Raw genomic sequence first — 27,153 nt, 5'->3', positions numbered from 1 at the left:
AATAATCTGTGTTCTCGTTGCTTTCGTTCACCCTTAACTTCGGGTGGCAAATTCAACGTCAAAAGACGAGAGTTAGGTATTTGGATTAAATTAAATCGAACACCCCCGCTTTAAAAAGCAAAAACCCGACCCTTGCGCGCAGGGACCCTTGCCACCGACGAGGGATACGTAAGCATCGAGATGACCCTTATCAATGAGGGTCAACCCCTCATAGTCTGAAATCCAATATAGTCGTGGTAAAGGAGAGTCCCTACTTTGATTCACCCCGTTTCGAAACTCGTATGCACCGACGAGCGAGTATTAATTGGAAATTAAGCTTCTAAATCTTCGTGCCTTTAACGTTTCCCGTTACTCCGATCCTTTGTGAGGATCCTGACCAATGCACGCGAAGAGCGATTTCCAACCACTTTGGGAAATTGGAATGTTAGCGATCTCGTTAAAAGACGAGACTCGATTCCTATCGCGTGTATCTCACGCGATATAAAAATTATCCATCGAAACCACATAGACTAATTACACCTGCCGTCAAGTACCTTGCAGTTTGATTGACTTTACGACAGGCGGTAGCCTGGGTATAAAATATTACGTTCGTCGCTCCATTTGTCGTTCGTGTTGATCCTCAAATACGTAGTTTTAATATTCTTCTAACGCAAGACTGAATTATCTCTAGTCGTGACGCTCTTAAAGTACATGCGCCAACTGTTTCTTCGAAAGTAATCAAAGAAGAAAAAGGAAAGCTTGGGCGACGTCTGTCGCCTTCGTGACGCAACTGCCCTGTCGCGTCGAAAGGTTCGTAACTCGCAAAGGTTCGGCCAGGGGTTAAAGGACGAAGAGGACGCGCGTTCGCCGCGGAGGCAGCTCCGGTTCACCGGAGTGTCTCTTCGTCCGCGAACGAGCCGACTTCGAGAGATCGATATAAACCGGCAGCTTTCGACCACTCCCTCCATCCGGCCGGCTGACCAATCGAGGCTCGCTAGCCATCCCCGGCTACCCTGGTGTCCCTCTTTTCCATTCTCTTCCCTTTTGCTCCCGCCGGTGGAAGCGGTGCACAAGCGTGGATTACGTGACGTCACCGGTCGACGCCATTTTCGAGGCGCGTGCCAGAAAGACCCGGCTGCAGCGACGCGCGGATCCAGAATATTCTCTCTCCGGAGAGAATGTCCCACGCGGACCAGAATTTATGGCGAAGATTCCCTGAATTAATTCTCCTGGAAATATTGAGAGCGCCCCGCTGGACCCTTTCTTTGTTTCGACTCGCTCGACCGCGCGAAATCGCTCGACCGACGCTCCGCGACCCCGAACTGCCTCGAAACTGCGCGCTCATTTACGATACTGTTCCGTTTTCCAGTCACTTATGTCGTTCCTTTCTCTTTGCACCGATGAAAAGGCGAGACTGTCGAGGGATGTGCAAGTGAAGCGCGTTCAACCTTCGGACGACGAATACCTGGATCACTTTGACCCGCCATCCAAGTTTCAATATACGCGTAGATATTGTGGCAGACGTTACTTTTCGTAGTAAATTTTGTGTTTATCGTCTTTAGGAAATATTTTTAACGCTATCAGAATGTATGTGATAAGAGGCTCATAGTTGATTCCCTCTACGATCCTTCAAGTTTCGTTCTGAAATTCTGTGACCCTGCGCAATTACGTTTCGACATGGTCGGATAGGAAGCGGAGATCGAACGATGAATAGTTGAAGAAAAAGACTTTGTATGAATCTTGTATGTTGTACGGTACCTATGTATTCAAGGTAGAATTATAACGCGGAACGTATTCGATCATCGAAGTAAGAATCAAGAGGAAGAATAAGAAGAAGAAAGATTTTCTTAATTAAAATAATATCACGTTCGAAAGGAAAAATATTACCTGTATAATCGTAACAAGACAATAAATTTCACGTAACTGGAGCATATTAATTACACATGCAGCGAAGTGTGTGCAAACGAAGGGTTGAGTGTATCACCACGACCTATAAAATATCGTGCACGAAATTCAATTCAGCATTCACAGGTGAAATCCGTGTTTTGATTTAAGTCCGTCTAATTGCGAGCAAAGTCCGCGTCGTCGCGGCTGCGTGTTCGGAAGCAATAGATTTCAGTCCGATACCAGTCCGTCGCTCTTCCGCCTCGGATAACGAATCTCGCTCGTAAATTCGTCTCTGCTCGCGACCGCCGGCGAATTAACGTTAACTCTGGAAAGATAAAAGTACGTGAACTGCATTAAATTAACATCGCCGGATCCAGTTCCAACGTCTCGTGAACGTTGCTCTTCGGACCTCGGTTTCACGATTTCCGTCGCGCGTTCTTTTCCAACTTTTCAACTTCCTGTTCGAAGATACGTTTCCCTTTGATTCTTCTCCGAAACGCTTCCCTTTTGTCGCTGTTGATACGGGTATAAAAACGAAACCAGTTATTTCATTTCTTATGGCTCAAAGGGCTAAGTAAAACGAAATTCGTTTTAGTTTTCCGATAAACGTAACGGTTGGGTTTCCTAGCAATTGCGCCCAACAGTGCACCGCGGCGAAGAAATGAAACAGCGTGCAGGAAACTTCAATCTTTCCAACAGATTTCTCTTTCTTGAATCGCTGATCGATTCCGCGAATCCGCTTCCACCGTGGGAAAAGAAAACGCAATTATCCCATTGCCTTAAGACAATGCCAGTTCTGTACAACTTTAAATCACAACTTCCGCCAATCTTCTATCGGAACGATCTCTCGTACTTCGATTCTCGCAAATCTTCTTTTCTTCGTCTTGACCAAAAAAAAAAAAAAAAAAGAAAAAGAAAGAAATAAAAAGCAGAAGAAGGAAAATAAATAAGAAAATAAGAAAACACCGAGTAAAGTAACGAACAAGAAAGTATAGTAGACGTAGAAAGAAAAGTGAACTTCCGTAGTTGCATGAATTATCGTCGTCGTCGTCGTCGAAGGCTCGATCACGCGTTGAATTCGTCGATGCAACAGCCGGTGACGGCCAATTAGATTAATGATTTCGCAGAAGTAATAGACATACGCGGGGCCGGTAGGGATAAGAGGGAAGGGGGAGGCATAAAACCGCCGACAGAAACGTCACGCGGTGCGCCATGACCATCTACAGTTGTCCGGCGTCGTCGGACGTCACACGGTAATTGCGATTTATTTCTCTTAATCGCGCTTAAACGGCAGCCAATTTATGCCGACCGAGTTAATTTTACGCAATTATATAATTACCAGTCAACTCGCGGCACGGCCTAATCGGGGTGCCAAGCGGCGTTCTAATGGCGGTACTTCGGATTCGAAGACGCCGCGGGTTCGCTTTGCCGCGCCGTTCCCTCGTGTCGAAACCCACTCCGAAATTACCTCCCCCGCCCCCGCAATACGAAAGTCTATTGCCAACGTTTGTGAAAAATTCGTCAGGCTTTCGTCGATACGAACGCGATTGTTGCGTTGCGTTATCGCGAAGAGAGAGTTCGAAAATGTGAAAGCGACGGGTCTTTTCCTCGTTGTTGCACAGTTCTTTGTATTTGGGATCGGTAGATTGGAAATTAGATTTGTTTGGCTGAAAAGGGGCATTTTTAAATTTCACGCAAGACATATCAAACATTTGGTTTATTTAGACAAAGAAGATGGACGACTTTACTTCGTCAAAGTTCCTACGCCTTAAACTTATTTCGTACGTAGTTAAAAAGGAAACGTCAAAAGTCAGAAGAAGCTGCTTGTCGTTAATTCCTTTGATTTCCCCAAATCCTCGAAATTCTGATTTCTTTTTACCTACCTACTTCGACAAAATGGCCCGAAATCTGGCTGCTGGATCGTCGACGTCGTTTTTTAGGCCGACTCCTTCGATCGTGGAATCGATATTCGTTCGTGGCCAAGAAAGCGGACACAGCCAAGCAAGTCCTTCCTTATTTATTCATTAATTTCCAGAATCGATGTTTGACGACGAGGTCGCAGCTACTTGGAAGCAGCGAGCGTGCACAGGGCCCTTACGGTAGCACACGCCAGTTAGAATAGTGAGCGTTGCCGGCATTCCGGCGAGTAAATTCTTGAAAACTCGTTTGGTCGGTCCGATCCGCGAACCAACTCTCAATCTGCGCCCGTGCAGCGAGGCGCGCGCGTGCGAATGTAAGCGTTTCCTAAATTGGCCCTAAATCTCAGCCCGTTCGTCCCTGGGAGTCTCTCGGACAAAGCAACGCCAAAATTTTTCGCAGGATTTCTCCGTCAAATGTCCCGTACGCGCCGACGAAACTTTTCGTGAATTTCAAAGGGACCACGCGTTTGGAAATTAATTTTCTTTTGGAGAAGTCGGGGAAGAGGTTTAAAAACGTTCGGGAAATTGTGCGTCACGAAATGGCACGTGTTTCAGAGATTGTCGAAAACATTTTTAACGTTTCAAGTTAAGTAGTTTCAGCTTCCTTTGGTATTAGAATTCTTTCGAAAGTAATACATCGGAGAAGATCGCTTTCTTTAATACGTGATCGTCAAGCTGAAATGTCCAAAATGGCTACCGAAAGAGGGTTGAAGCCATGGCGTATCGAATCCGTGACAGCGAGAGGGATGAGAATGCTAAAGCGAAGCTCTAGTATCGATTTTCATCGCTTGAATTCAACATACGTGGAACCTGACCATGGCACACCGCTTTCTCTCCTTCGCTACAAACCCTTAAAACACTTGCTTTATATTTTGAAACAGCGTAAGTACTTGGTATAATAATTTTTATAAACAAACAGCAAAGAATCTTACGTTTATAAATTTTTGTTTTAAATCTATGTGGAATACAAGTTAGATAAAAAAGAAACTACGAGAAGATTAACACCTGTTTCTTCCATTTTATATCGTACGATTTTCCATGTTGACGATCAAAATATTTTCTCATACTGGGAATTGTTTTAAAGAATATACTACTAGCGCCAGATTTATTTCGAACGAACGACAGCTGATCGGTCGAAATAAGCGAAACGTCTATAAATATATCCAACTCCAACGCTACAATTCCAGAAAAATAGTCTTAAAATATCGTTTGGAGCATTTGACAGTCGCTGACAGTGGAACGTCAAAGTCGCTTGACAGCCACAGTGTGAACTATCAAAGCGAACACGTGTCAGGGTAAAAAATGAAAAAGACGTAGAATCAACGATCTAATAAAATCAATAATCAACGAATTAACGTGAAACGAACAAGCGGAAAAAGTGACACGAAACGACACTATCTTTGATCACATAAATCGCTCTAAGCATAAATTACACTGACAATCGTATCACTCACTATCAACCCCATCGAATGCTATATTAACGTCACGTGTTATCAGCTGCATCAAATATCCGAGATATTCGATAAAATAAGAAAAAACGAGGCAACTGAAGAACACGAAGAGGAATCGGATTTTCCATTACGGAAGACATCACCAACGCGACGACACCCTTTGCGACTAGCAAACGCATCCCTCGAGGGAACGTCACGGCGCACGATAAAAATAAAGCTCGGACGGAGACACGGAAATTCTCGAGCGTGGTAGAACGTTGTATCAAAAGTTACGGACGTGTTACATGAAATCGCGTGACTGGCTACCGAGGTAAAACGGAAGGCGTGCTGCTTGCAACGACGTGCAGACAGATGGGAGTGGTCTCTGCAATCACGATGGGCGTGGTGCTTCCACGGCGTGCTGCAGCTGCACTCCGCATAGCGGCCTCTGTACTTTGCATTTGCCTTGCAACGTGCTGGCAAATCGCGTCACGTGAATATTCTTCCCTTCGCGATTCCTCTTTCCTTTCGGATTTTCCAGAATTTTGATAAATTACCTAACTCTTACATACTTGTAAGAACCGTAGTCGTAATTTAAGGCGAGCTTATCCGAGGTTTATCAAGCCGGGGTTGATAAAAATGTAAGAGTAGAAAGGATAGAGTTGTTACGACCGAAGAATCTACATTCTTCCCCCAGAAAAACGTTCATTCTCTATTTTTCTAACGCTATCGTAGTTTAGCGTTACAACTGCGCCATACACGTTCGTTTCCCACGCCAGCGTCGAATTCCACCGATCTCGTGCTAACAAACTTTATAACACGCGTGCAATGCTCAATTCCGAACCGAGTTTCTTCACCCTTTGCGAGCAACCGATCGATCCACAGCTACACGATCCGATAGAATCGTGCACGGTGCCGAAAACACGGAAGAAAAAAGAGGAGAACGCCTGGTGACCAGTGGGTTGCAGCAGAGGGGAGGATGAGCGGGCTTTTTATCCGCGATTTACATGATAAATCTCGTCGGAGGAGGATCGACTCGACATCAAAGTTGGAAGGCCGAGAGTGCAGCATCGTTTGCGGCGGCCGGCAAGAGGGAACGGAGGCAGAATGGCGCGCAGGTAGCGCGCAAGAAAGGTCGGTCGGCCCCTCAGATGCTCGCAATTAATAAGAGCTTAATGGGGGCCGATATAGCGCTGCCACGCTCTCAGGGACTCGTGCTTTCTTCGTTGTTCTCTCCCACCGAAATCATCGATGCCGACGACAAAAAGTCACGGCACAGCCGTAAAACATTTCGCCCCGACTCTTTTCGACTATACTTCCAAGGTGCCCGGGACACGTCATCGCAAAAAGAGCCGCACCGTTTTGATTCCCGCAGTCCAACGTCCAGTTATATAAGAGAGGGAAAGCTTGTCCCCCGTGAGCGGATTAGAAAACGCGGAGGAAGAGGAATCTGAAGCTAGTGACTGGGCTACCGAGAGAAAATTGTCGAGTAATTTGCTGGTAAATAGACTGGCAGATACTTATGCTTTTATAGGAGATTTAAAAGTGTGCAAATATACAGAAGGTACATATGAAATAGGCTGAAAGAATTCTCGCTGTTATTATACGTAATATTTGGTACGTTTAATTGGTGAAAGAGATCGTTTCCTTTCGAAAGAAACTTTCTGTCGTTGTGTCCCTAAGAATATGAATCAACGTGCTTGAACATCCACCGTCTGAAATATCAGGTGGTTCCGTAAAATTCTGATTATATCATAATTCTTCGAGCATCTACTATTTTTTAGGAAACGCAGAAAATATAGGAAATTCAGGTTTCAATTTATCGTACAGTGGATATGTTCGCCAATATAGCGCACGATTTCTCAATATCTGGAAAATAGATTTTACTTTACACGTACTTAGTACGAAACCCGTTTAATGCGAATCGCATGTCCAAAAATGTTCACATATTCGTAAAACGATTAAAGATAAAACACAGAAGCAAGAGGAACTAAAAAACCAGAAAGCCATAGCCTGGAATCATTTAATTTCGCGGCGAAGTATCGACGGAAGAAATCTACATATATGAGATTCGTGAGTCTACTCACCAGAGAGGGGTGCGTAATAGCCGTGCGGGTAAGAGGGTGCGGAGGAAGCGTCGACGAAGGACTGCGACGGCGTCGCCGACGGCCAGTCCTTGTAGGAGGCCGCGGAGTGCGCGTGATGCGCCGCATGGTGGCCGAGTCCTCGCGCACCACCCAACAGCAAACCACCGTAACTCGTCACGGTCGCCATGTTATGGTGGTGATACTCGTGCACAGCCCTGAAAAATAGATCGTAAAAATCATTCTCGGTATTTCTCTTCCTTGAAAACGTATTATAGAACTAACGTAATTTCTAGATTATCTGATGCGAAATACCAGATGTACCGAGTAAGACGGACGTAACAACGAACAGCATATGTAGAATAAACGCGTGAACGGATCGAAACGATGGAAAAAGACCGACGAAAATGCGAGGGGTGAAAGAAGGAGGAACGAAAAAGAAGAGGGCGAAGAAAAGGTAACGCGAGAGGAAAGGAGAAAAAGAATCCTCGATATCGTGCCTCTTCTCAAGAACGGTGACAGACTGGTAATTTATACGGCGACCGACGCGAGATCAGCGCTAAAGATCTCTCGAACAGGGGTACCTGCTCCCGACGGTTTTCTGTATTTTTCACGTCTCGTTTTCTCTTTGCCTCCGTTCTTTCTCCTTTCCTCTTATTTCTCATCCTCGCCACCGTGTCGCTTTTTCTACGCTCGTTTAATCTATCCTTCTCTTCGCACCGCATCTGCTCGCACCGCTCGTTCGGACTCTTTCCTCGATTTCTCGTGATTTTTCTCCCATTTCTTTCGTCATTTTTCAAAAGACACTTCCCTTCTCTCACGTGTTTCCCCGCTTCGCTCGTTCCATCGTCCCTCGTACCCGCTGCGACATTCATTTTCGAAGGTTTATCCCGGCAGGCTATCGCGTAATGAGCGTGTCGCGCCTGCCGGAGGAGGATTTTTGGAATGCGCGAGGCATCGGTCGCATTATCGTCTGTTAATCGAACGAACGACGATTTCGTCGATTAATCACGGGGCTGATTTCGCGCCGTGCGCGTGAATGCACCGCCGCGAGATACAGGCCGCGCGAATTTAAAATAGAGTACGTCGCGCTGGAATGACTGCATCGGATTCTCCGATGGGACTCGTCTCTAATTAGAGGTTGCGATGCTGGCGATTCGAACGAATGGAACGCGAAATAGAGAAGAAATGGGCATTCTGATTGGTTTGATATTGTTGAAAATGAGATGAGTGGAAAGGACTAAGCAGAGGAATGTTAAATGATATGTAATATGGCGGTTTGTGTCTCGAGGTGGTACATTAGATAGAACTATAGATCGAACGATGTAAATGGATATATAAAGTGAAAAGTTTGTGAAAATGTTATCATTTCATACGCAATTTCCTATTGTTTACGAGGATTATGATCTATTTCTTTGGTAAGTTTTTTGTATTTCTTTTACAAGTTTGTTCGGATCTTAACGCAAGATACTCGATCGTATCTTGCTTTGGATCCTCTCGCGTGTAAATTTTATTCTTCCTATTTTTATCGTAATCAGAATATCTGAAAATCTGTCCATATCAAGATTGGAGAGTAGTAATGGATGTAGTAATAATTTCCAGTTATTTATTTATCCATCCAATAAGAAATTCCGAAGAAAACATGAATTTTACGAATAAAATCGAACGAATTACTTTATCATTTATGATTTATGGGAATATAATACGAATGTCAGTTTAAAAGGTTTAGAAACATGGTATTAGGACAGATTTTCCTCTAACGTAGAGATATATTTTAAGGACAACACAAGGAATGTTAGGAACGCTCACCTGTGGTGATACTGTGGATAATGCGGATGCCATGGATCCGTTGGACACTCGTAGACTTCGCCAGGATGCTGGCTCTTCCAGAAGGAAGGGGGGAAGTTCCTCATGAACATGGGAGAGATATTTTCTACAACAAAATACAATGCTTTTAATAATTCCTTATTTATCCGAGCGAATACAAATTGCCATACAATTTCTACAATTAAAATGGTGCAATCTTTTCGTATATATATATATATATATATATATATATATATATATATATTTCGTATGAAATTTAATATTTTTCAAACGATGTCCAATTTTCCTGTTCTAAAACCAAACGTTCAATTTATTAACCAGGGAATTAATGAGTTAATTTGCTACATATTTTTGGTTATCAATCTCTCGAATATCTCTTTTACGTGTCGCTTTTATTTATTTATAATTTGTTATATCAATATGTGCAAAAGCTAAACTGAAATTGGCTTGCCTTTACCAATTTGGAATTTCATAAATATGGAACTTCCTGGTTAATACCTTCGCAGTCTTGGTAGTCTGACTTTAAGTATCTAATTCTACTTACGCAGTCGGCGCGTGTTCTTATTTTTATGCGTTTCAGAGACGAAGACGAACAAACCAGCGGACTATAACGTTAAGGCAAACGTTATTGCACAAACTAAAAGTATTTTTTGATAAAAACAATTCTGCATCTTCTGGGAAAGAGTTGCCATATATCGGTAGCAGCAAATAAATTAAGCAATAATCCGGTTAACGAGCTAACGTAACTGCAAGGAATGAAGTTACGTATATAACTGGAGAACGAAGGTATGCACGATTGTAAATATCATAGTACACCACAGTTCCCTGAAATTCTCCACGAAGAGTCTCCAACGATAAGTTATAAGTTCTACGATCGACTATCCCAACCTGCACGGATCACCGGGCCAATCGGCGCAATAATTTTTGTTCGAAAGCTAGACGTTCCGACTGGGCAAGAATGTTTATTAAAATATTTGTATCGTTTCCCACGGGCCAGCACGCGATTCTTACGAGGGCTCACGATAAACGGGTAGTCGGATCCCACGGGATCGAACCGCGCGACAGAAAGGTACCGCTCGGTTGTTTTACAAGCGACCACTCCAAAGCCAGAAGCTTGTCGTGTATCCTCCCGCGAGTCTCCGGGTCCTTGGTCCCGGGATTCCTTTTTCTCTCTCTCTCTTTCTCTCTCGAGGATCTTTCGGCCAATCCAAACACATATTCGAAGGTTGAACCAACGAGACCGAACTAGCCGACGATTTATATTTCTAATTCCTCCTCTTCTTCCTCGATCTCATCTTCCACCGCGACTCGCCATCCCATGGAAAATGTGTCAACTAATTTAGAAAAAATATTCAATTTACGAATCGTTGTTATTTCTGGATGTTAGCGTCCTTTTATTGTCATTGCCATCTGTTTCTTCTTAGGGTGTTTTAATATTGCTTGTCGTAGATATATTACGGTGATGACTTGATATCTTTAGCGAATAATATATTTCGAAGGTTCGTCCTTAAAAAAAAGATTCCTCCGTTTAAGGTTTCTTTTCTCATCGTACGATTGTAGTTTCAGTACCTTACGCATTGTTATTTTACTTTTTATTTCGTTATATCTTTATCACAGCTTTAGTTATTCTGTTACAGCGTTATGACGATTATGCACGAGTTATTTATGTATCATATGCAATTGACTGATTGCGAGTTCGGTTTTGTTAATAGTAGATAGGTTGTTGTAAAATTTATCTTCATTTGCTCGGGCAACGCGTTAATTATAAAGTTTACTTTGTATGGGTCGACAAGAATACACACGGCTATGTAAAAAGTGGCTAGCGCTAAAGCTGTTTGATAAAACAGAGGCATGAATTATTCATTTATACGTGGTGCAACCTACCAGTATCGATTGATACATAGTGCTCGATGTACGGTAATTTATCTTTAATAGATGACACATACTTACACATGTACGTACATGTGATAATTAACGAGTTGAACCTAACAAGTCAACGATATATTATCACGAAAGAAAAAGAGGTTTACGGTAAATGAAGGATAACACGCCTTTTAAACTCGACATTTACGATATTAAACACGAACACTCTGTAGATTAAAATGTACCTTAAAATATCTTTAAAGGCTTATCATCTTCGTGACAAAATCGTACAAAGTAATCTGAAAATGATTATTTATAGAGCAAGTCAGTCATAAACCAAGAGTTGTACGTTGCACGTTTCAACCTGATTTCTACGAGACAGACTTCAGAGGCAAGTTTAAACAGGAAGTACAACATTCTTCATCTTTAACTTACAATCGTCGTAAAGCAACGTAGGATCGTGATAAAAATTCCAGATATCGATCGATGCACGTTCCCAACTCAAGTACATCAGACTCGCATCCACGGTGTGAATTTGACATCGACGACCCTTTCTGGCTTCATCGGTACCACATTCGCGTAGAATCGATTCCCGCCCGTTTCCCAGTTCTCTGGCCGAGCGTGCAGCCGGTCCGCGGCATCGGCACAGTAGAAAGCCGACCGTGGACGCTCGACACTCTGTTTCTTTAATTGCGTTAATAAATAAAGGACAGTCGGCCGAGGACAGCGGGCCGGCGGTTAGAGGGATGAGAGAGGGGCAGACAGACCCTGGCGGTGGTAGAGAAGAAAAAGGGTGGGGAGCCGGCGGCGAAGAAGTCAGAGAGAAGCACGGGGTTGGAGGAAGGACGAAGGACGTTGGAACGAAGGACGTGGTGGAGGCCGGTTTCCGTTCCGTTCCGCTATCTTGCATCTCCCCCGTAAGCAAATCGCAATATTTAACGCGATAGTTAGTCAATCTTTCTTGATACGTGTGTAGGAGGATGACGCCGTGCCGCTCGACCAATCCGCGATACCGGTTACAGCTCTCGAGACGAGAAAGCATATTTTACGCGTTTCACCGTCTACGAACCCCCCTTCCATTCTGGCATTCCACGCGTGGGAAACAATGCGGCTCCATGGCTTCTTTATGCTGAAAGTGTCGCGGGTCAGTTGTTACCGGGACGATCCGATACCCAATCGAGTTACAGTATCGTTCCGGACCCTTTGACGATTCGCAGATCGTTACGGGATTTTGCGAATCTTCCTCGAACGTGTTTCCATGTGTTTGAACAAATGGAAGAGAGCGCATGAGTTCGTCGATATTCGTATATCCGGTTCAGTTTCGTACGATGCGAAATGAGACGAGTGTTTTGCCAATTTTACAAACACAGCGTGATAACTTAGATGTTTCGACAAGTACTACGTATTCGGATGAATATCGCGACGAAGTTGAGCACCTTGAAGTTTTCGCGAGGCATTCGAATTATTATTCTCTGTGTCAAATATATCGCTTGAATTAAATATTCAAATTACACGGATACCGTATGTATACACGCATATTTCCAGTCATTATCTATTCCAGCTTGCCATTAACCATCGATCTTTCTAAAAGGTCGATATCAACGAGTAACAATCTGTAGCCGATAAATTGCATTTTCTTCGCAGACGAAACAACAAGTGGTTCTTTGAACGAAGGAACTGGCTCTAACTCTCGAAGCTAAAACTCACAGAAACATCGCGAAAAGCAATTTCACGAACCAACGTCGGGCTCGTTAATTTTTTCGGGGTACATTCATTTTCCCGACGAGTTGGTCGGCAATGATTCACTTCCAGCTATTCACCGAGCAACTCGACATCGATCGTTCGTTCGCGGCCGCGATACCGCGATACAAATGTAGTCGGTAAATCTTCGGTGGCGTCGCGGCCTCGGTGTTTCATTTCCGAGAGCCGCGGAAAATAATCGGCTGACACGGGCCGGGGGATGAGTTTCTCGCGTTGGACGTGCTGTTCGGCGTCGACGCGTGGCGTTGGCACGGCGCCAGAAGGTGCCTCTATAAAGACGTCTCGCGTCGCGGTGCCGCGATTCGTCAAAACGTAACCCACGGCAGATTGATGTGGCGGTGCGACCGGATGCCTCGTTATTCTGATTGCACTCGCGGCCACGGCCAAAGAAACGTATACTCACGCCTTACACATCACAGACCGAGGATTCGGATTCGCCGAGCAAACTAATGGCGCGTTCCGGTCTATTTTCGATTTGTGTTAATGTCTGTTACCTCTGCGTCGAGGCTTTTGTTAGTCAATTCGGAATGAGCGACGACACCGTTAGTCGCTGTTGAAAGCTGTTCTTTTCGACGATTTTGCGTGGCAGAGTGCAGTACTTGGATTTAAAGTTTGTTGATCGAGAGTTTATTCTATGATCGTTTCTTTCTTTCTTTCCTTTTGACAGTGGTAGAGAGTAGAGTAGAATGCAATAGGTTTGAAGGAAGGTTCCTTTTATAGAGTCGTTTGAGTTACGAAGGTTGTGAAGTTTGAGTTTGTTTTCGTATTACTTTTTCGTAATGGTAACGGGGGATGCAGAATTTCGATAGAGCTAATTCCAATAAATGCTCATAATCGACTAATTACCGTACGACGGTGTAAAATTGATCGAAAAACGAATAGAATTGTGCAGGTCGGGACGTTCTCAATTACGGTACGTTAAATTGCATAGCGTCATAGATTACACGGCAATTTTCATCCGTGTGATCCGCGACTTGGAGCGAGCGTGGAACGTTGAAAAACCATGACCGTAGACCGAAGACGGTATCGCGACTAATCTCGCGGCAGCCCCTTTGAAGACGCCACGGCGCGGCGCGGCGTCATGTAAGGGCCATGTCAAGTAATTGCATCTCTGTTGCGCCGCGGTGGCTGGTGAACGGGGCGTTAATTTGACGCCACCGACTGGAACGACGCGCTCAATTTCCCGAACTCAACGTTACCGCCGTTCCCGACGTCGTATTCTCATCAGACCGAGCGGCATACGCGACGCGATAAGCCGATCCCACCGCAGCGGACGTTCCGAATTAACCCTTTGAACGGAAATATGTGCGTTGATAAACGCGTGCGATTTTTCAGCTCGCGACGCGACAGCCACGCTCACTAAGAAAACTAGATCTCGAGACCTGTCTATTTTTCACCTTTTCTTACATGGTGTTCTCTCTCCTGTTTCTGTATTTAAGTACGTGTCAAATCTAAAAATCCATCGTTAAATTAACGATAATTGAGCTGAACTGGACGTCGTATACGGAGAAACGATATCTGTTTCACGAAGAAATTTATGCTCTAATAGTAAATGTATTTATGTATCTATGTTGTGTCTGGATATGAAGCGGTAATTCTACTTGCATACGTATTACTGTCGGAACGTAAGTAGAATAAGGAAGTTGTTCGTCGTAACAGAGAATCGACGTTGACAAAAATGACAATAGTTAATTTGCATTGACGTGCCATCGATAAGTTTTAATTCAATTCGAACAACGAAAATCAGGTTGCCGCAAACACGTAGAATCGTTCGAAGGCTCTGGCCGCAAGAAAGCAGGATAATCATGGTCGCGTCGCTTATGCGCCCGTATCGGCGAGCATTCGAGGGCAAAACGGTTTATCGGCTAGTCGTGTCGTTCGCCTCCTTCGATCCTGTCCCCTTAAGCGTATGCCAGCCGTATCCTGGTACCGCCTGGTAGCCAAGCAAAACCCTCGTAGATACGATTTCTTCGTCGTACAAGAAACATTCTCTTGGGAATGTAACGCGTCATCGATTTACAGCCAAAATTTCGACTTTCGAGCGCGACGCAAGAACCTAAAGTCGATCATTCTCTTATGCCCTCTCGAACGTAGAAATGGACTTCTTTGAAGGCTACGGGCATCAAAAATATTTGATTCTGGAATTAAATATGCGTTTCGCGTGTTACAAAGGTACCATCTATTAGATAATCAAAATTTTCTTCTATCGTGTCTGCGAGCCGAGAAATCTCCGCGTAATTTACAAACCATAACCTACGTAAAAGCGAAAGTAACGAAGGAACAAGTCGTAAAAGCGTTTCGACTTCGTACACGTGATATGTTTCCTAGGAAGAACTTGATATAATCCAAACTCGTAGCTATTCAATTTAATAAGACCGCGTAACGCAGCGATGGTTCCGGAAGTTCTCCGCAACTCACCGCAAACACGTGCCGCAACGCGTTCAAACAATCCCCAACCCTTCTTATCGGTTGCCTTTCTCCCTTGATCTTCCTGCGGAGGGGTGTCTTTGTTCTCTCGAGCACACGTTCATCGGTAAGAGACGTTCGCTCCTTGTACGTATGTTAGCCGGCATACCGCGGCTAAAACTGTCTTCTCCGGCGCTGTCTCTTCGTTCCCCGTTCCCCAACCCCTTCCTCTACCTTTTGCACTCCTTCTTCACCCCTGGTACGCTTTCACGGGTCTCCCTGAGTCAGCGTGCATCTCGTCGTAGGCCCGAGAAGCTCTTAATTTACCTTTCCTACGCCGTGAAAGCGTAGTCTCGATGGAACGAACGAGCATGCGGACAGAGCGAGGGGCGAAGGGATGAAGCAGAGAAGAGGGAGAAGCGCACGGCACATAACAATTAGGTCGTGTTGTCTTGAATTCTAAGCAGGCTAGTGAACTGATCGTGAGCACTGCCGCGAGATAAATGCGGCCTTAAACGATACCGATATAGACGGGCTGCTACGCCGATCGCTTGCCAAACCGACTTCGACCGCGACAACCCCCTATGCTGGCCTTTTTCGTTAGCCGGCTCTTTCTTTCGTCGGCTTTCGGCCCTTCAGCTGTGGATCATTCGTCGTCCAAACGCACCGACTATATTTTGCTCACCTACCACTCCTTTTCAGGACGATATGAATGTTTCTTTCTTTATGCTTCATTTTAACTTGTCGATATGTATGCTGTATTCTTTGTTCGTGCTGTACGCATTCTGACGGCTGTTTCTTCTGTTGCGCGGGTTTATTATGCCGAACTAGGTTTACGCATTTGCCTGATATAGTTGGCGCAGTTTTTGGTTATTCGTACGAGTATACCCTAAATTTGGAGGGGAATAAATTTTTCTTTTGTAATTTGGTTGAAGAGATCGGTAATGCGATAAAAGCGTGGCATATCGTATGGCTCTGTTTCTTCATAATTATTCTTTGAGAATCGTTTATATCGGATCTCGTAATATCTTTATTCTCTGTCTTTGTAATATTCTCGTAATAAAAATTCTTTAGCTTTCAAACTACCATCGACTTTCCATTCGTTCCTTAGATTCAACGAACTTACTTCTGCATCGCTTCCTTACTCTTTCATCCTGTTGTTTCTTTTTCATCTGATATTTTTTTCTCGCCCTCGCTTCCTCTGTGCGTGGCGCAACTTACACTCCTTCTTCTTCGTCTCCTTCCACAGACCGACAGCAAAGGTTTTAAGTCCCCGAGTACGACGACGGTACAATTGTTACGAGGCTTGTTAGCGTTGTCGCGGCCTAATGGCGCACTTTATTATCGTCCTCCGCTGGGACCGCGTTGCGTCCGCGCTCGATGCGTTTAAATCACCGCCCTTTGATGCATTAGTCCCGGTCCAGACTCGCGCCGTCCAATCTTCGACTCGCGTGTTTCGATGACGTCGAAGCGTCGAAACGAGATCGTAATTGGAACGAATCGCGCTCCAGCATTTATTCTCGCAGGTTTAAGATAACTGTCGGCTTGTTTGAGCTCTGCCTACCAAAGTGTTTCCCTTGTATTTCCTTTTTTTTTTTTTTTAACTATCATTCATCGTTAATCATACATTTTATATCTTATGACGTAATATTCGTGTACTTTATATCTCACAGCTTACGAATAATTTTACGATCAGTTGCCGTTTGACGGGTTAAAATCTGCGCGAAATAAAAAAAGTCGACAGAGAAGTCGCAAACGTAGAAATTATTATTCGTCCAAGTGTTAGCTTTTTATAACTTTCTTATGGTAATTTATATTTCTACGCGTTCGGAAGTAAAATATTTAATTTTAATAACTTACCCTTCGGTTTGTCATGCGCCAATGCCCTTTGAAAATGTTCCTCCACCTCGGACGCAGCATCCCCTCGGTAATGAGTGAAGACCACGCAATTTGTGCTAACGTATTGCGCTATGCTCTCACCATCGTCTGAATCTTCCGCTGCAGTGCCCGTACCTACGGCTATAAACCAATTAGATAGGGCAAATTTGCCAGGAGTAAGCAGGTATTAATTATAGTATGTAATAACATGAACCGAAAGTTTTTATAGTCGAATACCGAAACTTAATTTACAACGTTATCTTTCATCGAGAAATTAATAATAATATTTCATTATAAAAATGTTAATGTTCGTTAACCTATGTTTATATAGGTTACATATATAATAATTTTTGCATTCTGTCACGGACAAGTTCGGAAAATATGGGAAATTAAAATATGGTTATCGTAAAAGCTCACCGTCCGTGGATCTGTCGTCATCTAACGTTCTCGAGGGTTGCGAAGTGGTCGATGCAACGGGTGGCCGTGGTTGAGGAGTTGGCCTTGGCGATGCTGGACTGGGTGCCGAACCGACGGAACCTGCGCTGCTCGGTTGCCCTTGCGGAACACTTCCACCAGCTGCACAAATTTCAAGACCTGCCGCCCCGAGTGATCTTTGGTGAACGTTCAACTGTAAAAACGATAATATATCTATATTCTGCTGTATTCGAAAATATTATTATCTACGACAATTGATATATTAATACAATGTAACTTAATTTACACGAGCTTCTGTAAGATATTCATCTGAAAGATAAATGAACTCCGATTGAAGATTATTAACCGTCGTATGCTTACACACGCAGTGATTTAGATAGTCACGGTTTAAGTAGAATTCATGCCACTGCTTTCGTGTATCTTGATAAATTTCACAAAATCCCTCGACTAACATTTTCATACGCTTCTATCATCGCGTGTACATTGTACGAATCACTGTGATATTTCTATTTATCAGAGTTCGAATAGTCAATCATTTCCACGATCTTGAGTATTTGAATATTCATGCAACGTACTGGACTAAGTCATCAACTACTAAGATTTACTTCTTTGCGTTAAGAAACTCTTACGCGTGTATCATTTACACGCGTAAAGGCTAAAACCTGGAGCTCGTTTCAATCGATTTTCAAAAAGTTTCAGGACAACGTACGAAACGATACGCAAGCAGTTGAAAGCATCGAAGAGAAGATATTACAATCAATACAACGAAAATCGTACATTTCGCGTATGTAAATATAAAAACCCACGACACGAGTGTTCCAATATCAATTCCCCAAACGTCCTACTCAACCATTCGATCAAGCAATCAACCTTACCGATCCACGTTTCAAACTATCAAAAGACCCTCATAACAACGATATCGACATCTCTCGAGGTCTGACCAAAATATTATAGGGCCAAGTGGACCGCGAGCAACGAAATGCCCGTCGACGAAACGCTTCGACATCCAGCTGCAACGGCGCGGACAATTCCAGGGATTTTACCACCCTCGAACCACCCTTACCCCACCCTCCTCAATAATCTGTCCGCCAGTCACTTGGCGAATCCGTCGAGGAAACGCGTCGTCGTCTCGGCTGACGTTTAGTAGGTAAATCGTACGAGCGACGTCCTTAGAAGAGGGGTAGCATCCATTGAGCACATACCGACGCCAAGCGTCGGCGTCCATTGTACCCCCCACTCCTTGCTGGCAGACTGCAAATAGCGCGAGAGCTATGCTATGCGCACTGGCATCGTCACGGCCGGTCGCAATGAGACCAAATAGGACGTAATGCTCGCTATTCATTAGATCCTACGGATGCAAATGCCACGCTGGGTCATGGCATTCTGCTCGAATTTTTTCGACCGCGTCGAACTGTCCCGATAGGAGAGCGCACGCGACATGACAAGCCAACTATTCGGCCACGATGGATCGAAAGATGGCAGCCGCTCGAGCGTCGCGTCGGGACGCCCAGGCGGCGCTCGATCGAGACATTCCTCAGGATCTAGATTGCGAGGATCGTGAAAGAATTATTGGTACTGACTTCTTCTCTTTGAAGTTTAGAGAATTTTTAACGGATCGTCTGATTGGTGATCGTCTTGATCGGATGATTGGTGGCAGTGTTTATGGCGAGGGGTATCGTTATAGGATTTACGATTGTGTGCAAATTATACAACGAATCACTGTCACGATCAAAAGCTACTCTGGAAGAAACGCAGCCTAATTCCTCGAAATCAAAGATATCCGTTCGCCAACTCTAACAAATTTTCCCCTTCGATTCAACTTCGTATCTCGTCTGACACGGCAGGTCGCTGAGGAATTCGCGGAAGAGTACGAACGAACGACGAGCGTAGACAATTGATGTCAATTGCTCGACGCTGGTATCGTAGCTCGATCAATTCTCCAAGACGTATCCATAGAACGAAAGAAAAAGGATCACTCGTGTGTATATACAGTCCATAGATGAGACCGTTAGTCGCGTGGTTCATCGTCTCGAAAGCGGAACATGGCGCGCGCCTCGACGTCAATTAATTCCGTGCGCATAATCCGCCTGTGGATTATTCGAGGAACTCGGAGGACGCGAGCGTTTCGAACGGAAACCGGCCAAGCACGTAGGCTGCTACATAATTTTAACTAGCCTCTATGTTCGTTTAGCTGCTGGCTATCGAGAGCTCAGAATCCTGTCGTCTTTGTCGTCGTTGTATAGAGAGTCGAAGGTCGGCAGATTGACGAGCAGATCGAAAGTGAACGGCGGTGGGTACATAGGGTAACAGGGATCGCGCGAGACAATCCTGCGACATTACTCACGCGACTCGCCGTGCTCGCGATGATGGCTAGAGAAATACGAACGCGTCAATTAGCTTTAATCACGGCGTCTAGCATTTCCCGCCTGATATCGAGGCCAAATGTTTCCCTGGCGCTGCGCTTTCTGGACGTCGCGTCCCTTAAATAGATCTGTCGATAGAAATGCTCGATTCGTTGATCGTTTCTCTGTTTGATAAATAGATCCTGTAAGAATGCGACGAACCAGTATCTTACACTTTTACGAATAAATTACTTTAAAAAAGGACAAGACATTTAAAGAGATACAGACAGAAAGAGAATGACTAACGACACGGAACCACAGTCGATCGAAAAATAAAACTAAAAGCATTCTTTATATAATTTTCAATCGCTTCGCCTCTATTCTATAATTTCAATTTCGAGATACGCGCAATCCAAGCGAATAAATGAATTCTGGCTGCAGAGACGCGGGTATATTAGTAGCAAGATAAATCGAGGAGACTCGCACGCGGTCCAGCCGATATTCATTATAGCTAGTGTCCTATCTGACGGCGCGGGCCGTGTGCCGCCGGTACCTACATCGATCCTCGAGATCGTGCCGAACACGATCGTAATGATCCAAGAAAGCACGCTTTAGCGAGCAAGAGATGCATGCCGTCTCGACGCGATGATAAAGGACGCGCGATCGCAGTCGCGCACACGTAGCCGGTAGCCATTATTATTATTGTTGCGCCAACTATCGCGAATAAATCTGCCAGGCAGATGGGTACGCATGAGTTATAAGCCGAATCGCGAAAGCACCGTGATTGGTGTCCACTAAATAACAGTCGAATTCCCTCACGATAAGGAACACGTTATTCTTGTTTTGATGCTTGTTTATGGCCTTAGAAAATAATTTTATGGCGTTGCAGTGAGATTAAGCAGCGGTATTAAATTGTTCGCGCAGGTTGTTCGAAGATAGGACCGATATGTGGCAAAGAGGATCATAGACAACGGTGTTGATAGCAATTGCGGCTTAAAGTCGTTCTCCTTGAAACTATGACAGCTAAGTTGGAGTTTATCGCCGAGTTGAGTCTAGTCCGAGGCAATTCATCGTCGGATTAAATTTCGATCTTTAGCGTATGTGTGAGTTTTGTTGCGAGTGTTGCGTGATAATTAGATGCTAATTACGTTGCACGAATGAATCAATTGATTTTTCTAACGAAGTACGATAAATTAATTGGAAGTCCAGTCTACCAGTCTTTTGCTTTAAGCATTAGGTTTCATATTAATTTATACAAAATAAATAACATTTTTTTTATAGAAAAATTAGACGATTATAAGTAGATACCAAAATTCTCTTTTCGAATAACGTAAATGGAGCAAATACGGCAGACCAGAGAATCGTCTTAAAACGAGCATCATAGACTTATCAATCTTCTCTTACCTAGCAAAAATATACGCTAAACGCAAAGAAATTATAGTTGATGAAACGGCGGTTAGCGAGGCCTGACGCGTAGGAGCGTTTAACTCGCCGCCATAAACGACGGTTTGTACAATGAATTACAGCCTCAGACCCACTAATGAACGATCGCAATCGGCCGAGAAGATGTATGCACGGTCATGCTACGCGAACGCATACCCGATCCTCATCATTCGACGGCACGATACACGCAATTGCAGTTGCGTATGCGTCGTGGTAGCCATTACTGTTGCGAGAGACCCAGTGCGAATGAGACCAGTGCGACAAATGGACGCGCGCACAATGTTAAGTATAAGTTTAACCCTGGCAAATCGACCGGGAGACCCGCGTGGTCCAGTTCTAGGCTGTGCCAACTCTTTGCCAGGATCCTCGCTTATATTCGATTCTTCGAATCGTGATTATTCGTGAAACCTTGAACCTTCGCAGAAAGTTGTTTGTCGCGTGTAGAGCGTCTCGTGTAATAAAAAATAACGAACGTTTCTCGAGTTTCTAAAATATCTGGTAACTTTGAAAGTCATGATTTAAGGCGAAGGCTCGAAGAAAAGAGAACGACAGTCTTCGCTACATTGTTGCATATCGAACAACTATAAACAACTTTGATGAAAATATTGATTCTCTTCTCTCCCCATAGAGAACTAATAGAGAACTAACTAACACCCACCTTTGATTCGCGATACTCGTCGCGCTTCGAAACTAGAAAGCATCGTTTGTCGGGCGAAAAACGAGACTTCGGAAACTTCATTCGCTGGACTCGTCCCTCGAAATAAACATGTGATATCCTCGCACCCAACAAAGTCCTAGCGGTGTTCGGGCCACGTTTCTCGTCCCTCCAATCAGTTTGTCGTCTCCAGGCGACTCCTCTCACTCTCGTCTCGCTGACAGGCAACGTTTTCGCGTGTATATCGAGGGTAGGTGCGGGTCGCGTACTCCGCCTAACCAATTACGTTCATACATCAGCGGTGGGTAGCAACGCACGAAAATAAGCTGACGCTGATGTATGCTGTGACTGATGGCGGCTGCCGGGGCACGCGTGGGTCGAGAGCAAAGCCACACTCTCTATGGCGCGACGCGAAATTCGCGCCAACGCGGCTACGCCTCCGAGATGTTATCATTATCTACTATAATAAACCGCGGTTCGACATTCCATGGACTAGTAGATCACCGGCGTGATTCTGAAACAGCGAAAACTTGCGGCGCGGTCGAGCGACGTCGAACGATGACCGCCGGTATTCGGGGAACGCGCAATTGATCATGAACTTGAGCGACGAGTCCGGAGGTACACGGTAGTCGCTTCCTCTTCGTCTTCCGCAACATTTCGTCCACTCACTGTTCGCGTGATTTACGTTTTCCAGAAATTTGAGAATCAGGTAGTTCTAGGAAATTGATCGTCACGGCGAGGATACGTTCGGCGAGCCAAGATACCGAATTTGAGATAGTTAATCTTCGAAGCAGGACCGAGCAATGGATTTTTTAAGGCAATAGATGAGTGACGTAGGACGATAACCGAAGGTCGATCTTTGAGAAAATTGGTAAAACGTATCTGAAAATTGAAAAGGGTAATTTTTAATACGCATCCTCCAATCCCAAAGGCGAGAAGGTTCGAATAAGAGTCTGCGCGTATCATTCCCTCTGAAACCTCTTTTCCCTAAAGACCACTCTTTACACCAATTCAATTAAAGCAGCTGATAATTCGTGAAACACAGAAGGGTGCACGGAGAACGACACCGAAAAAGCAACAAAAGTACGGCAGGGATTAAACCAGAGGCGCGGTTCGAATCTTCCATAGATTACCACGGCTAAGCATCTAGCATCGGTCAGACGACAATGTGGTAATTAATCGAAGCAAGCCTGTCCGCGACGGTCGACTCTTCCTCTTTTGCTTTTTCTCTTTCGCCCGAGGCAACGCTGGCTTCCCTCGAAACGGTCCACGTCCTCGACATCCTCGCAGCCAACGAGCAGCTCTAGCCCCAGAGAGAGCTGCTCGCGGTCTTTCAAAGCATTCCAAAGCGCGAGCGCCTGTTCCTCCTCTCCTCCTTTCCTTCCCCTCTCTTTCATCCCCTCCTTTACTGCACCACCGGTGTCGAGTCACTTCACGAACCTAAGACCGCGTCTTTATTTGTTTCCTCTTTTGTCTTATAGATCTCTGAATCTCCGTATCGTCTCCTTCTCCTCCTTCTCCTTCTTCTTCTTCTTCTTCCTCCGTTCACCATCGCAATTCCTTCTCTCCACTTTCCTGCAGTGTTCGGTTTCTCTGTCCGCTACAGAAAGACTTCCTCTGCATCCTGCAACCCCCATTAAAATGCTTAATACCCTCGATGATCCCGGACGTTGATTTGGATTTATGTTCCACCGCGAATCCAGAGAGAATACGACTGTGGTCACGGTTGTGTACAGAGCCCAGTGATCATTGCTCGTCGGTGTTCTTGCGTTTGTTTCTGCGTCGAAAGTATCTGCAGGCCTTTCTCTCTGGGGACTAGTTTTTGCCTGTTCTGTGGGGGATTAATCGTGTCGATAATTCGTTGCTCGCTTAGACAGAACGTTCCACGATCGTTGCTCTTTTTTCGATCGGGTTCGTTGTTGGTCGTTCGACTTGCACGGTCTAATGGGACGAACAGACGGTAAAGAAAAATGTGGCGTTTCCGAAAGGTGTATGGGGACGGTACCGATTTATGTGTGATTACACGTAGTTCGTTAAGCAACATCAGCACGTTTAGGTAAAAAGATTTCCAGAGGTTTCACGAAAATCAAATTCTATTTGATCAGACATTCTCCGTTTTATCGTCGTAAATAAAGATCGAACGTTGTATTATCAACGTTCGTTCAATGAAAATTCATTTCTATCAGAGCGACGCTCATATCCAAGTTCAATAAGATCGCGCTCCAACGTTTAAAGCGGATATCTCGCGATAGATTCCGTGACGATCCATCGAACCATTTGAAAATTTGTCGATCAATGGCGACGACACCGTGGCGGCTCCTGAAAACCGTGTAAAACCGGACAACCCTCATCGATCGCGGGCGAAACGAATGACTGGGTGTCCGTCAGGCCGATTCCCACATCAATTCAGACCGGAGAGAGGAACTGCGTCACTCTCTGTTCGACAAAGGCGAATAGCGAAGGTGAACGGTAGGAACAAGCGGCGATACGAAAAAGAATGGACCTCGACCGAAAAAGGGATGAAAAGGCGCGTCTCGGTCGCGAAAAACGAGCGAAACGACGATCAGCAACGAAAAGAGGATGAGGGAGGCGGGGTCGGTAACAAGCTACCACGGAGCATCTTGCAATTTGTTTGCCGGACACGGCCATTCGTCGACACGATTCTCCTATCTTCCACGGAGATGAGAGTCCACAGATCTCGACCGCGCCGCTGGATTACGACTATTGATAAGGCGCCGGTGAACGAGTTCCCTTTAGTTAAATTTAGTTCATTAGCAAACCAGCCAGGTGGACGATGGAGCGATCCCTCGTTCGCCCGACAAATTACAACGAGATCGACCCTCATCCTCCCCCTTCCTTTCTCATCGATTCCAACTACTTTGGGAACACGGGAAAGTAAGCCGATCGCCATTCCAATACCAGGATGCTGCATGAAGTAGTTATTGGGATTCGCAAGTTCGTACCGTGCTCCTTTAAAGAGAATTTTTGACCAATCCAAGTAAAATGTGGACGAACTGATTTCAGATAAATTTCCCAAACAATGGAGAATCGTAGCGAACAAAATTCCTAGAAATGGAAATTATGGCGAAATATTTCAGTAACGATAACATTCTGCGAACCAACTATCTCCGTAATGTAAGAATTAGGAAGAACAGATTAACAATACGTTGTATTTCGTGAAACGTGACTTTGCTGCGAACGTTACCTCGTCACTGTCGTGCAAAGCTATTAAATAATTAATTATCACTGACGCTCGTAACTCGCAACGTATAAAATTTCGTTGATAATGTTATTTTCATAGTGCAAGGGGATCGTGACCTCGATATCGGAATACCGCGACACGACCGTAATCCGCGCGTTTTTCGTCGACATTAATATTGGCGAGAACGATAATGGCAGCGACAACTAACGCGTCAGTGGCGGGAACACGTGGCGGCCGCGATTCCACGCGTCACCCAACGATGGCTGGACTTCAACGCATTCCACCCCGAGAGCTCGACCTCTTATTTTCAGGCCGCGTAAATTGCGCGTGCGAGCCGACGCTATGAATTTCGCGGCAACATAATCGTAAAGGCGATAAATAGAGCGGCATTCCAGTCTCCGGGTGTCGAGGAACTCTCTGGCCTTAATAACCCGTCATTTTTATCATATTCTCACCTTAGAGCCTTCTAAGAGTCTTCTAATTAATCGATGGACATCCACGATGGAAACGGAAGTGTACAGTCTGCTTCGCTTTGAAGTTTCGCGCCACGCGCCGCTTGCGATCTGGCTGTCTCAATTAAATGGAAAGGCTCGCGGGAATGTGTATCGAGCGATGATTCACGACGATTCATCGCTTGGAAATACTCTGCGATCCTTATTAGATTCCCGTGATTTACGAACTCGTAGTTGGTGCAGTACGTTTCTGGATTCCCTTTAATGGACGGGATTTCTCCTGCCGTCTTCTCGAGTTCATTTTTTTACCGGATTGTACTATCGCGTACTATGAGAATATGTACATACGCACGCGAGTGAATACGTATTTTACTCCCCCTCACTTTTCCAGAGATTAGAAATGGTTTGCGAATTTCCAATGGTTTCCAATTAACCTTCTTTTTTTCCCCAGCATGCGTCAACTTCTCAGAATCTTACATTTTTTATCGCGCGATATGCTCATCCACGTTTCCCAGCATTCGTAACAGGATTCGATTCTTCGAATTGCAGGCTGCAATCGACCATTCTCAATACTTTCATTGACTCGTCGAGCATCGACCACCTCCTCGATCCCGCCACCATCTGCCTCGCACCACGATCAAAGCTTAAAACACATTCGTGAGACACAGAGAAGCAACCGAGGATCTCTCCTCGATAAGTCCTCTTCCATCCACAAAAAAAAAAAAGAATCGCACGTCGTTATCCATTTAATGTTCCTCCCCCTGGGTAAGTATCGTGCCAGCCAGATATCCTTGAGTAATATTACGGTATCGCGATATAAATGAAAACGTATTCGTGGATCGTGGCAGTGGCGTGGCAACCGATGGATCTGTGAGTCTGGGAAATTTTCTCGTGGACGCTAAGCTATCCAGGCCACTGTGGACTGCAGAGTGGGAGGGGTGGAATAGGCGCGTTAAAAGCCATGGGACCCCCGAGAGATACCGGACAGACGAGGCCTTTAGTGTCCTGTTATCAGAGCCGATCCGATACGGTCACCAATAACTTCTGCTACCTACCGCAGCGACGTACTAAAGGTTATGCTCTGGCTGGCTGTCCGCTACCGACCGCCGGACCCTTTACCAACTTATTACTATGTACCGTCCGCCGGCTCGTTCGAAGTTCGCGCCGGCCAATAGTTGTCCAATAAAGAGCCGCTCTTTACATTCGCGGCGTAACGCCGTGCCGCCGCCCGTCGGCCATAACCGAGATGCATAACTTAATGCACTTTATCGGAGACTTGTTCTTCTGTTTTGTCGGCGAGGGAGGAGGCTGAATGCTCGCAGCGATGAAGCTGTGTCCCGTAAGGATTGTGCTGGGAATTAAGCGGCTCCTGTGACGTCTCGCTACGCTTCCGGTGAAATGAAACTTTAGCTTTTAATTTCTGAACAGTTGGAATTTCGTGCGTCTTGGAATTAAAAGAAGTATGAAATTTGAGGAAAATAGGACGATATGACGAAGGTAGATGGTAGACTTTTGAATGGAACCAGGTTTATGTTATAGATTAGACGAGCCCGAACGATTAATTGTCGAAGATTGTTTTGTACGGAGCTG

General features: G+C 45.0%; 1 protein-coding gene across 2 annotated transcripts in view; it reads right to left on the bottom strand.

The window, feature by feature from the left end:
• LOC117242819 (protein vestigial) overlaps window positions 1–27,153 on the bottom strand; it is a 76,796-nt gene that overhangs the window by 4,326 nt on the left and 45,317 nt on the right. Inside the window, exons 2-5 of one of the 2 annotated variants that reach the window (XM_033509777.1) lie at window positions 17,452–17,662; window positions 17,017–17,175; window positions 9,109–9,232; window positions 7,303–7,517 (exon numbers count right to left, since the gene is read on the bottom strand). In XM_033509777.1, the coding sequence (XP_033365668.1) occupies window positions 7,303–7,517; window positions 9,109–9,232; window positions 17,017–17,175; window positions 17,452–17,662 (709 nt within the window). The remainder of the gene's footprint in view (window positions 1–7,302; window positions 7,518–9,108; window positions 9,233–17,016; window positions 17,176–17,451; window positions 17,663–27,153) is intronic. The other variant, XM_033509778.1, reaches the window with a different exon arrangement.

The sequence above is a fragment of the Bombus vosnesenskii genome, unplaced genomic scaffold, assembly GCF_011952255.1.
Source record: "Bombus vosnesenskii isolate JDL3184/JDL3185 unplaced genomic scaffold, Bvos_JDL3184-5_v1.1 scf7180000016279, whole genome shotgun sequence".
NCBI lineage: Eukaryota > Metazoa > Arthropoda > Insecta > Hymenoptera > Apidae > Bombus > Bombus vosnesenskii.
The sequence above is the reverse complement of the archived record's forward strand: the minus strand, read 5'-3'. Positions and strand labels throughout refer to the sequence as shown.